The sequence below is a fragment of the Trachypithecus francoisi genome, unplaced genomic scaffold, assembly GCF_009764315.1.
Source record: "Trachypithecus francoisi isolate TF-2019V2 unplaced genomic scaffold, Tfra_2.0 Lachesis_group17, whole genome shotgun sequence".
Taxonomy (NCBI): Eukaryota; Metazoa; Chordata; class Mammalia; order Primates; family Cercopithecidae; genus Trachypithecus; species Trachypithecus francoisi.
The window spans coordinates 71,617,819-71,631,647 of record NW_022681462.1 but is presented as its reverse complement, the minus strand read 5'-3'; the positions used below and the strand labels follow the sequence as shown (position 1 = coordinate 71,631,647).

At 38.8% G+C, this 13,829-nt stretch overlaps 1 protein-coding gene across 4 annotated transcripts in view; it reads left to right on the top strand.

The window, feature by feature from the left end:
* Positions 1-13,829, top strand: part of CRIM1 (cysteine rich transmembrane BMP regulator 1) — a 197,108-nt gene that overhangs the window by 143,358 nt on the left and 39,921 nt on the right. For all 4 annotated transcript variants that reach the window (XM_033176052.1, XM_033176053.1, XM_033176055.1 and 1 more), the window contains 2 exons: positions 1,793-1,921; positions 12,481-12,637. In XM_033176052.1, the coding sequence (XP_033031943.1) occupies positions 1,793-1,921; positions 12,481-12,637 (286 nt within the window). The remainder of the gene's footprint in view (positions 1-1,792; positions 1,922-12,480; positions 12,638-13,829) is intronic.

Here is a 13,829-nt window from a genome sequence, read left to right as displayed (position 1 = left end):
GGGTAGCTAATAAAAGTGGTGATAAAAGAAAGACTAATAGGTTTGAGAACTGAAGATGTTTGCAGTAAATTTTAAGAGAATGAAGGGGAGCAGCAATACTGTGTCTAACTCAGGACGTCTTAAAATAACTAAACTTTAGTTACTTTTTGATGTTTACAGTTATCAGAAAGAATACCTTGGTTATTGAAGGACATTAGAAACTATAGCAGTTTATGTAAAAATTTTAATAGGATGCTGTTCTTTGTAATAAGAATAGAGAATGTGCTATACTCACTTTATACATATTTTTACTGGGAGAATGCTGATCTAAGCATCTCTTTAGTAACTCATCATTGCCTACTACCTGTGAAGAGTTGAATCTCTGTCCCCTTTTAGTAGATGGATAAAAATTTAGAACTCTTGATCTCAGCAGTGGCAGCTAAAACACTTATTTTGATCTCTCTTCCCTGGTAACAGGAGATGAAACTTGAGAAGACAGTGTGGACTAATGGATAGAGTGATGGACAGGAGGTTAGGAACCTCTGTTCTGTTCTATTCCCAGCCTGCTACTGAGTTGCTATGTAAACTTAGATAAGCCAGTTACCGTACCCTCAGCACCTCATATTTTCCATCTGTGAAAATGTAGGTAGAGACATTCTGTACTCAGCTCTTTCACAAAGATATTGTGAGCAACAGCTTACTTTGAAGACGTTAGTATATTTTGGTTGAAAAATGTTGCATAAGTTGGTCAGTGCCTCTGTTTCCTTTGGCAACACTGTTCTCACAACCTGGCATTATATAAACTGTCCCTTATTGATGCGTTGAGAAACAGGTACCATTACAGCAGATTTTGTGTCGCATAGAAGCTGTGAGTGTGACTGGAGTCAGACTGCTGAGACTTGAATCTTGGGTCCACCACAAACTAATGCTGTAACCATGGGCAAGTCAGTGTGCTAGATTTCTTCATCTGTAAATTGAGAATAATAGCACCCACCTCACTGGAATATGGTAAAGCTGGAAGGCATTTATGAACAGCACTTTAAACCTTATATAAACACATAATATGCTTTATGAAAGTATATGTAGTTACTGTTATTACCCAAAGCAGTTCTTCATTAATGTGGCAGGTAAGGTAAAGCGTCGCCTCTGGTCTGGCTTTGTTTTGTGCCCTATTCCCAGCATGGCTGCCCACTCTTTCTCCTGAAGGCGTGTATCTCCCTGTGCCACTCCCACAAGTCTCTGGGCCCTGAAGATAAGTGTGTAGTTATCTGTCATATCATCTGTCATAAGTGAGGGAGTGTCACATAAAAGATAAAAGAAATCCAAGTGTTTTAAACTAGTCTCAAAAACTGATTTGTTAATTTGCAAAAAAAATAGTAACAGATTTCGGAAGTATTACAGAATGGGAGTGAGATAATTGATAGTTGACAGCTGTATCCTGATTATTATAAAAAACAAACCGGAAAACATCAGGAAGAAATAGAATAGCAGTTAACAATTTAAATGGAGTTCATTTTAACCTCTCTTGTCTGCTTCCAGTAGTGGTGACCATCAGAGAAGAATTGTGTGAAGGTACCAAAAACTGCATGAACTGCTCAAACACAAAGAAGTAGTGTTCACATTTTCAAAAATCTGAACACAAATATATCTGTTTCAGGGGTTAAAGATATTACTAGAGCATAAAAGTGTAGGATTTGATGACAATTGTTGATTGGATTTTTGTAACATTATGGTGTGGAATTTCAAAAATTGAATAGCATCTAAAAGGTAATCATATGTTTCATTGATTATTTTTTTCTCTATTTATTATTAGAACCAACCATCATCACAGTTGATCCACCTGCATGTGGGGAGTTATCAAACTGCACTCTGACAGGGAAGGACTGCATTAATGGTTTCAAACGCGATCACAATGGTTGTCGGACCTGTCAGTGCATAAACAGTGAGTAGACAGAAAACTATGTTTTTTCTGAGGCCTAATATGATATTGTCAAAGCATATTATGTAATTGAATATCTTTTTCACTCCTGTTCAGACATTCCCTTGACAACCTGAAAAAAGGGGGAAAAAAGTTATTTTTAACACAAACAAATACATAATCATTTGGGAGAAAGGAGCTGCTTCTTTATTGTGGTTTTTGTCTCTGTTTCCTTGATGTCCAGTTGCATTAGGAGTGCCACCTGGAATGACTTTGGAGTGCATCCTTCCAGCCACCCAGAAGGCTCTCCCTTTAGTACACTCACCAGGTCATCCAGTGACAAGGAGGTCACCCACACATACAGTGTCACATTCCACATATGACAGCCATAATCCTTAGACTGTGCTTCACTTTGTTGACCCCAGCTCTGGCTCCATGTAGATTCCAATCATGTGTCTAGGCCCTGCCCTTTAGAGTACAGAAGACTATATTGCATTCCAGAAAAAATAAAATAATACATACACATACACCCCCCGTATATGTTAAAACCATTTTCAATTCCCCTAATTCTTCTGCCAGGATAAACATCCTCATTCCCCTTGACCATTCCTCGGGTGACAAGTTTCTAGAACTTTCTTGATCTTTTCCATCCTTTGACACACAATATGTCATTATCTTTACATAAAACCTGGCCCACAAAAAAGATACTCCAAAATGGGCAGGCATGATGGCTCACGCCTATAATTTCAGCACTTTGGGAGGCTAAGGCGGGCAGATCACTGGAGCTCAATAGTTCAAGACCAGCCTGAACGACATGGCGAGATCCCTGTCTCTACCAAAAATACAAAAAAAAAAGCTAGGCATGGTGGTGTGCACCAGTGGTCCCAGCTACTCAGGAGGTTGAGGTGGGAGGATCGCTTGAGCCTGGTGGGACAAAGGTCACAGTGAGCTGAGAGCCCATAACTGTACTCCAGCTTGGATGACAGCACAAGATACTGTCTCAAAAAGAAAAAGGTACTCCAAAATTTGGTCTGCTGAGTACAGTGCTACTGTGTGGCCTAAGTTTGCATTAGCTCCTTGAATTGCACTTCGTTGGCTGATACTGAAGTTATAAGTAGCTAAAAACACTAGGAAGTTTTTTACATCACCTGCTGTTAGGTGGTTCTTATCTGTTCTATAATAGAACGTTTGATTTTTTTTTTAAGTGATAATATATACCCAGCCAAATATAACAATAAATTATCCTAATCGCTTTAAACCGTTTTCTAACTAGTTGGGATATTTTTAAGTTTTGACAGTGTGATCTTATACTTTATGCCTCCCAGCTTATATTAAATAAGCACAGCTTACATGTCCTTATCAAAATCACTGAATTAAAATAAACTGCACAGAACCAAGGACAAAGACCTGCAGAATGATGCTGAACATAGGTGATCACTCCTTGAGTAGAGTTATTTAGCTGACAACATATATCTCCACAAGAAATCTTGAAAAACACTTGGCCCGTATCTTGTCTGAAGTCAAAATATATTACAAAATACATCAGGGCATTCCTTTGCTGGAAACCCTATTTTTAAAATGAGCTGAAGTTATAGGGGCCTGGCTTGTTTTTCCAGAATCTGTACTGGCTCCTGGTAGTCAGTGCTTTATTCCTCTAAATGTCACAAATCATATATTTAACAATGATTTCTGAAGAATTTTCAGTTGTGAGTGTCAAGTAGTGTAGTTTTTAGAACATTTTGTCCCTTTTGAATTGACATTCTCTTTTCTTAAATCTCTTTCCATTCTCTTCGACCTCTCTCAAACATAGTAGTGGTTCTGTAATAAGCAGGCTTTGGTCCTGTGGGTATAATTACCATGGCTCAGAGGCTTAGACTTAACATAGACACATGCTCACTTTCTGATTTATCAATTATCTCAGCCTTTAACATACCACTTAACCTTAATCATTTGTCACTTTTATGAAAATATTTTTTGAAGAAGATACAAAATAGGAGTTAAGCCATTCTACTTCCTCAGTTTACATGTGACCATCACACTATCTGCAGTGGCATTAGTGCTAAAACTGAGTTTATAAAACGCTTTTTGGCCAGGCATGGTGGCTCACGCCTGTAATCCCAGCACTTTGGGAGGCTAAGGTGGATGGATTGCTTGATCTCAGGAGTTTGAAACCAGCCTGGGCAACATGGCAAAACCCCATCTCTACAACAACAACAACAACAAATAAAAAAGCTAGCCAGGCATGATAGCGAGGGCCTGTAGTTCCAGCTACTCAAGAGTCTAAGGTGGGGAGATCTCTTGAGCTTAGGAAGTCGAGGCTGCAGCTAAGCTGTGATTGTGCCACTGCACTCCAGCCTGAGTGACAGAGCAAGACCCTGTTTCAAAAAACAACAACAACAAAAACTCTTGTTAAGCTTGTCGTTACTGCCATCTTTAAATTTCCTATAAGGCTTTATCCATTTCGGGGTGTCCTGACTTCCTATACCTAATTCTCTTTAGGGAAGGGTGAGTCCCTGTTGCCTTTTATACCTCTCTTTAGAAGCCAAGGTCACGGAGTTGCCTTGGCAGCCCAGGTTTTCTCAAATGGCCAACCTTGTTTTTTGAACAAGATAACTAGTAATTGTCATGAAGTGTTTATATTTTAATCCTTCTAATGCCTCTTCCATTAAGAAAGCTACGTCTTTCTTAACATGGGATCATATATATTCATTTTTTCTGAGTTTTAAAAAAGTCTAAAAATACAGATTTCATTGTGTCCAGTCACCTCACCTACACTCGCACCTGGATTTTGCTATTGTGAAATCTTGGCCACTTGGTCATGCTTATCTAAGACTTCGGTCACTTCACACGGAATCTTTCATCATTATGTTCAAAGAAGCAGTTTCCCTCGACTGCCTTTAAAGGAAGTCAAAATATGTCCCTTGACAAATAGTCACTGGCAAATAGTCATTTGGCAAGTTGAGACTATAAGGAAGATGCATATTTATCCTATCTTTAGGTTAGTGTTTTATTTGGCATTTTAAAAGGAACATCAGTGTGTGCTACCTGAGTGCACCTCCAATTCATTCACACTTAGGAAGAAATACGTACAGGAGGAGACCGTTGCATTTTGTATCAATAAATTTATTATTTGCAAATTTTACCCATTTGTAGAGAGAGCTGGTCTTTCTTCGAACTTCCTTCCTTTCTTCACCTAATATAAACAGAGCATCTGCCACGTTCTAGGTAGCATACTAGGTATTAAGACCACAAAGATGACTAAAATGCAAGACCTTCCCTAAGGGAAAATGTCTCCTGTAGCGTAAACACTCATGAAATAGCACGACTTTAAGCCAAAGTCTGTAACTTACAAATGTAAATTCTTTTAATAGGAAACTTTGGTCCTTCAGCAGAACCCGGGCTTATGTTCACACCAGAGTAGAGAAAGAACTGCCCATCTCCCAGGGCTCTACTTGGTGCTCAGCAGATACTGGCTCAGTGAATAAAAAGGAAACCTTCAGGATCAGAGATGCCTTTGGATATCATTCTTGCCTGAGGTCTCCCTTTGAGATCTTGCTATTCTAATAATATATCCATCTCATTTTGGATTCTTCTTGACATGAGTTAGTCTTGTCATCTCGCTCACTGCCCCACCGTATACCTAAAGGCTTACTTCAACACTAATTGGAATTTTTCAGTTTGTCCTGTACAGAAGTCTAGACATAGAGCATTCTGCTGTCACCTCCCCCATTCCTATTAGCAATCCAAGTTATTTGGCAACTTTGGAAGCCACACCTTTGGGATGTGAGTCAAATCAAACCAAATTTCCTGATCCTGGGTTTTGTCAGATTCTTATGATTGTATGCAACTCTCCTCTCAGGCTCTGCACAGCAGCTTTTGTGTCGCACAGAAGCTGAAAGTGTGACTGGAGTCAGACTGCCTGGGTTTGAATCTTGGGTCCACCACAAATTATGCTGACTTGCACATGGGTAATAAAGGCAAATTGCTTTACTTCTTTGGGACTCTGTGTCCACATATGTGAAGGGCAAATAATAGTACCAAACTAATGGCTCATTTCGAGGACTAAATAAATAAATGAATGAATGCAAAGCTAACTCTTTGGCTGGCATATGGCTGTTGTTTCCCCTGCACTGTAACTATTTTATGGCATCTTTTTCTGAGTCAGCCCAAGCTAGCTGACATGGAAAGCCCCAGCGTCCCCGCCCCACTTTGTTCCTGCCCCATCACCCTGCCTCCAGTTCTTCCTGCCCTCTAAGGACACTCACACCAACAGCTTTCCTTTTACTTTTTCATTTCATTTTAACCCTCAAATACTATCTTTCTCCTCCTTGGTTTTAGAGAAGGGAGTTTCTTATAGCCAAGTATGGAGTATTAGATTATTTTTTTCTATTGCAGCTGCTTTATATAGGTATTTATTTTGTCCCAAATTCACCCTTACATTATTTTTCTGCATCCCCTCAAAACCTTTTGCACATACAGTAGTCCTAAGCATTTATACCTAAGTTTTCTCTTAAGGATTTAGGACTAGTTTCCATTGGTTTCTAGATTTTTTTTTTTTTTTTTTTTTTGATACAGGGTCTTGCTTTGTTACCCAGATTGGAGTTCAGTGGTGCAAACACAGCTCACTGCAGCCTTGACCTCCCAGGCTCAAGCAATCCTTCCACCTGAGCCTCACAAGTAACTGGGACTATAGGCACTGCCACCACACCCAGCTCATTTTTTTTGTATTTTTTTGTAGAGACAAGGTTTTGCCATGTTGTCCAGGCAGGTCATGAACTCCTGGCCTCAAGCAATCTGCCCGCCTCGGTCTCCTAAAGTGCTGAGATTACAGGTGTGAGCCACCACACCTGGCCCTTCAAGATTTCTTAAAACAAGGCCAGCACCCCACAAATATTTCTCCTGTCTTCATTGATTTGTTGTTAGTTCATTCATTCATTATTTCATTCATCTAGCATTTGTTGAGTGCCTACTATATGCTAAGCTGTGTAGGGATACAAAGAAGATTAAAAATAGTCCTTACCCTTGACTTACATTGGTAATTTGTTGGTAATATTAGTCATATGTTAATATGTTGTAAAGAGATACAACATAATCTAGCCTGTTGTAGACAATCACATTAGGATTGAAATCAAAACCCTGTAGAAACATGTCCTTCAAAAGTAGGTGGCAAGTATATGACACAGAATTCTTTCATTCGAACATACTGTACTTTACTGTTTTAATCTGTAACAAATAACATTCTTGTAACACTAAGAAAAATAGTATACATCCAGGACATATAGAAAGTTTACATTATCCCTGACTCAGTTCCTCAAAAACATGTTTAGAATAAAAAATGTTTTTAAAAGTACGATAGCAACAAAAGTTTAAAACTAAAATTATTTTTAAATGATATAAAGCTAAAAAAATTAAATAAAAATAAATAAATAAATAATAATAATAAAATAAAATGGTATAAAGCCACTAGTAACCTAACACTTTATTGATACAAGCTTTTAACAACATTGCTCTTTAACCAGTGTCTGTTGCTAATAGACGTAATATACCCGCTTACTACATAAACTCTGTATGAAAGGCATCTGTATGAATTAAGTACCATCAATCTTTTGGCATCTTAGTGTACACATCTTTAAATCAAGTGGACTTGATCAGATTATTTGTAACTTCTCTCCCAGTTTTAACATTCTTTAATTTTAGATGTTAATAATGCTTTTTCTAGAAACTGATGCAGGCATGTAGAATTTTGCATCAGTCAGCAGAGAGGAAAGAGCCTTCATATTTTTCATGAAATATGTATCTGAATCAAACATCACAAGAAGGTTGCAGCATCGAATATAGGGAGGCAGGCTCCTTGTTTTATTTCACTGTAATTCTAAACTAACACCTATCAGGGTCAAAATTGGGACCACCATTTGTAATGTTGCATTTCTGTATTTAATAGTCTTGGGAACTTCATGGCCATCCTGAACTGATAATAGGTTTGTAGGAATTGCCAGTATCTAAGAGTTTAAAATACAGTAAGTCCTCGCTTAACATCCTCTGTAGATTCTTGGAAACTATGACTTTTGTGAATTGACATGTAACAAAACCAGTTTTACCAGAGGCTAATTGATACAAACGAGTTAAGTTCCTACCTTATATTTCTGGTCACGAAAACATCACCAAACTTCTAAATAAAGACCTAAAACATTTCTAATAGTAAAAGTTAAAGTAAGTATGAGTTATATATACATTTAAGAAAGATTAACAAAAAACAAGTACGATGGTGATTCCCCATTTTTAATGAATCAGTGAGTGATAGTAGTTGTAGTGGTGCTGTGTTAAATCAACGAATAAATGTTTGCAAAGCAAACATTGTAAGGAGCACCTCCTTCTGCCATGCAGTTCAAACACGTACAATACCCACTGTGGCAGGCTCACTGAACCCTTTTGTCCTACATTGTTTATTGTACGTTTGTGTGATTATCACCTGCTTTAACACATTTTTATTTTATAAGAATTTGTATTTATTCACTCATTTATTTTCCAACATGTTTATTCCAGGCCAAGGTTGAGGGTAGCTAGAGCCCATTCCAACAGCTCTGCAAGCTGCAAGGTGGGAATCGACCCTGGACAGGACACCATCCCATTGCAGGGTACACTGACACACACACACACACACACACACACACACACTCTCTCTCTCTCTCTCTGTCTCTCACACATAGTCTCTTTCTCTCTCACACACACACACTCTCTCACATACTCTCTCTCTCACATTTTCTCTCTCTCTCTCTCTCTCACACACACACACACTCTCTCTCTCTCACATAGTCTCTTTCTCTCACACACACACACACTCTCTCACATACTCTCTCTCTCACATTCTCTCTCTCTCTCTCTCTCTCTCTCACACACACACACACACACACACATTCAGATTAGGACCATGTAGACACTCCAGTTCACCTAATATGCTCATTTGCTCATCCCACACAGCATGGAGAGAACATGCAGTCTCCACACAGAGAGTGGCCCCAACCGAGAACTGATTTTTATTCCCCTTGTTAAAGTTATGACACAATGACGTTGAAGAAAACCACTGCTGTTTGAGGACCTGCTGTACTACAGCGAAGAGTGTGCAGAAATTTGCCGCACTCCTCTAGGGGACACCGTCCACAGTGTGTTCTCCATGGAGGTTACATTGTGTTTATATATAATAAAGAATGAATGGCACCCCCCACAGCTGCATCACGTTTTGAGCATAGGAGCAAACATTTCTTTTTTTCCAGAATGAACAGAGTGTTTACTACATAGTTGCTATCGACCGGCACTGCTGTACAGTCCCTGTACTTTGCCATTATTCATCACTTTCTCTTCAATAGTAACTTCTCCCCATGGATTAGAAAGCAGTTTTAGATCACAGTAAAGTCATAATGCTGAAAAATTATGAACATAAAGCCACTTTTTTCTCCATGGTTGCCTCAAGTGATGTACTGAAGCTTTACAAACAAACAAACACCTACCCTTCTATGAATACTGTTTTTCTAATCTCTGTTCTACTCTTTATTTATGGTTTTTATTGTTTTTGTTTTTTTTAAGACAAAGGTTCTTGCTCTGTCACCCAGGCTAGTGTGCAGTTGTGCAGTCATAGCTGTCACTGCAGCCTCAACCTCCTGGGCTCAAGTAGTCCTCTTGCCTCGGCCTCCCAAGTAGCTGGGATTACATTCACTCACCACCACACCCAGCTAATTTTTTATTTTTTGGCAGAGGCAGGGTCTCACTGTGTTGCACAGGCTGGTCTCAAACTCCTGGCCTCAAGCAGTTGTCCCATCTCGGCTTCCCAAAGTGCTGGGATTACAGGTTCAAGCCAACTGCAGTCAGTCTGCTCTTTATTTAAATGTTTGCCGTGATGATACATTTCTCTTAAGAAAACTTCATAATTGACATATGTGGATTTAAGACTACCTTCCAGTCTTTAATGTTGTCTATTTCTGAACTAGAAGATGGTATTTTGAGATGTTTTGGCAAGTGCCAGTATTTCAGGACAATTTCAGTGTTATCAGAGTAAGTTATTTTCATGCTGTCATTTCTCTGATAATATGGCAGTCTTCATGACAGTGGAGGAGTAGGTAACAAGAACATTGATGCATTTATTTAGCAAATGTTGTGGATTACCCACTCTGCACTAAATACCACGGTAGTCCCTATACGGTGTGCCTAAAGATACCAGGGCCTGGGCCTAGAGCTCCCTCTGTTGGGAAGCTGCATGTAGATGGGCCAGAGTGTAGCATGCAGGGGAATGTTCCCAGTTCAGGGCAGCACTAGGGCATCCCACTCTAGGAGGCATAGCCAGTCTCCTTCTAATGAATGTCCTGTATTTTTATTTAAATGCACCAGCCTTTCTTTGAAATTCCCTTCCATTGCAAAGCAGAGGTAGATTACAGACTAGTTTTTATCACGTTGTTTAAACTTGAATGGAGACACAACAGTTTTCTTTAAAGGTGAAGCACATTCTAGATCAAGGTCTATGGAAAAACTCCTTTATTGCAGGACCAGAAAAATAAAGGCACCAAGGTGCTCAGGCTCCAAAATTTCAAGGAATTTAATCCCAAGGGATATTGACTGACTCTGGGAAGTTTTCAGGGTGTTTTTAATTCATCTGTTTCCCAGCATAATCCATTTGTGGTCATGACCTAAAACTTCTTGTGATAGAAAAATGGGTTCACAATTTAGATGTCTGTGTTAGAGAAACATGGCTAATAAAGTCTTCTTTTTTCACCATTCCCTTAATAATGGGGAATGAAAAATTATGACCTTTCAAGTCATATAATTACAAATTTCTAAATGAACCATTTAGAATTTCTCTTCTAAGGATGCAAATTAGTAATCAGTTGCTTTGCAGTGTAATACAGGCCCATGAGGTTATATTTCTATGTGTAATAAAAGGTTTATGATAATGACAGAGTAGAAAATTATACCATAAATCACATTTTCCTTCTTAAAAGATAGCAAATTAAATATGCAAATATTGCCAACTAAGATTCACAAAAGACGCTATCTTGAAATATTTATGTAAAACACGGACCCATTTCACCTATTCATTGTAGTTAAGGTTTAATTTTAGATTATAAGTGTGTTTTGAGGGGACAGATGCATTCTGTTTTTCCCAGTGACTTATGTGTTATTACAGTATTCATGCTTAAAGGATGTCCAGATAAAATAAAAATGTGTTCATCATTCCAATAATAGACTCCGCTTCCCATTTCACCAGTCCATGTAGAACAATATTCAAACATTGCCATACTTTGGCCATCACCATATTAACTTCCCTTCTTTAAATTTGATTGTCTTTCAAATTCTACATTTAATTCACACAGATCTCAGCTTGCTTAATTTATATAATAAAGCATGCTTTTTTTTTTAACCTTAAACATTTCTAGTTCCCTTTTCTCTGGTAAGCCTTATATAACCTTTTAAAATCATTTTGGAAGACTTCTATTAGGCTAATAACTTCAGTAATGTTGCTAGTCACCATTGTTACTTTCATTTTTTGTTCTTCTAAAATAGTGTAACTGACTAGCAGAGGACAGTTAAGCATCACTCCAGATTCTGCTGTTAGGGGATACTTTGAACACTTCAAATAGTGGTTACTTAAACATTTATATGAGTATGTTTTCAACACACACATTTTGTTAACTAAAAAGCCTATTATGTAAGTATATCCAAATACATGGGTATTTATCAGCCCATAGAGAAAAAACACTGAATATTTTAATTACTAGCATGTTGTAAGAGATGTACTTTTTTTAAAGGAGTAGTAAGAAATCCCTTATGCTACATACAATATGCAGTATTATATGATACCATCTAACACCCATAAAGGTAATTATTATGTGGATATTTAAAAACATGCGTTATGGGATGGGCGCAGTGACTCACACCTGTAATCCCAACACTTTGGGAACCTGAGATAGGCGAAACCCCATCTCTACTAAAAATACAAAAATCAGTTGGGTGTGGTGGCGCATGCCTGTAATCCCACATACTCGGGAGGCTGAGGTGGGAGAATCACTTAAACCCAGGAGACAGAAGTTGCAGTGAGCCAAGATCATGTCACTGTACTCCAGTCTGAGTGACAGAGCGAGAGATTCTGTCTTAAAAAAAAGAAAAAAGGACATGCATTATTACGGACATGCAACAGAAATAAAACATATAATGAAAATTGGACTGTAAATTTCTAATTCCCACGTAACATAAATGGTCATCAGTGATTTATAAAGTTCATGGAAAAATTATCTGAGTCATTAATTGTAATAGTTATCAGCCTGTTCTTCACTCAGAGCCTACCAGATTTGGGTACACTTTAGAAATCTAGGCATTTCAGAGTTGGACTTTATTTTGTTTTTTACCACCAAAACATGGAGTCATGTGATAACCATGAAATAGCACAGTCAATGCTTTTTAATGATAACCAGGGCCATGGTAGAGCTGAGAAATTGGAATCTATGCAAGAGTGGAGGATTCGGGGACGGTATTTTAGCATCGAAGTGTTCTGCTCTGTTCATCTTTGGAAGAAATATGCCGTCTCTGTGTCTTCACAGGCGAGGAACTGTGCTCAGAACGTAAACAAGGCTGCACCTTGGACTGTCCCTTCGGTTTCCTAACTGATGCCCAAAACTGTGAGATGTGTGAGTGCCGCCCAAGGCCCAAGAAGTGCAGACCCATAATCTGTGACAAGTATTGTCCACTTGGATTGCTGTATGTATTTCTTAATTCAGAAAAGCGATTATAAAGTGCAACTTGGCGAAATGTTTCTACACATTTTGTTTCATATGTTGTTTGTGAATTAATCTATGATGTATTGAGCCCAGAATGTCTATACTTGTTAGGTGATTCAGAAAGCACAGAAAAGGTGGTATCTCCAAAGAAAAGAGTCAGATTTAACTCTTATATTTTATAGAGGTGGGCCAGACACACCCTTTGTGCCTGTTGTGTGAGACTTTCCCATAGCAGAGTCCTTTAGACACTGCTGGTGAGATTAGGAGATGGAATTGAGAGGACCCAGTGTTGGAAATGCTACAGCCCTTCACACCTGTCCCAGGGTCTGTTTGTGATCATTTATTTAACACATACTCTAAGATCAATTGAAGGCCGGGCGCGGTGGCTCAAGCCTGTAATCCCAGCACTTTGGGAGGCCGAGACGGGCGGATCACGAGGTCAGGAGATCGAGACCATCCTGGCTAACACTGTGAAACCCCGTCTCTACTAAAAAATACAAAAAAAAAAAAACTAGCCGGGCGACGTGGCGGGCGCCTATAGTCCCAGCTACTCGGGAGGCTGAGGCAGGAGAATGGCGTGAACCCGGAAGGCGGAGCTTGCAGTGAGCTGAGATCCGGCCACTGCACTCCAGCCCGGGCGACAGAGCGAGACTCCGTCTCAAAAAAAAAAAAAAAAAGATCAATTGAAGACCGACCCCCACTCACTTGATATATAATGCATCCTTATCTGCCATGCCTAGGTGTCTCACCTTGGAACTAGTCAGCGTTTCATATTTTTTTCTTTATCTAGTGTTAGATTTTATGAATTTTCTTAGAGATAAGGGTCATGACTTTTGTTTTCTAATACACCTTATTGAGTCAAACTCCATGAGAATCTAGATTATTCCAGTGGGGGAGGGTGGAAATAGACACTTCATATTTGTTTCTTTAGTGTTTGTATAAGCACCTGTATTTGCCTTTATATCAAGTTGATACCTTTAGAAAAATCACCTTAGTTTATATTTTTTCCTTTGCTGTCTTTCATTTCAATCTGTCTTTCCAACTTGGTATATTTATGTGACTGCTAGAAATTCTTTTTTTTTTTTTTTTTAAGGCACGGTATTGCTCTGTCACATAGGCCGTAGTGCAGTGGCACAAGCATGGCTCGCTGCAGCCTCAACCTCCCAGGCTGT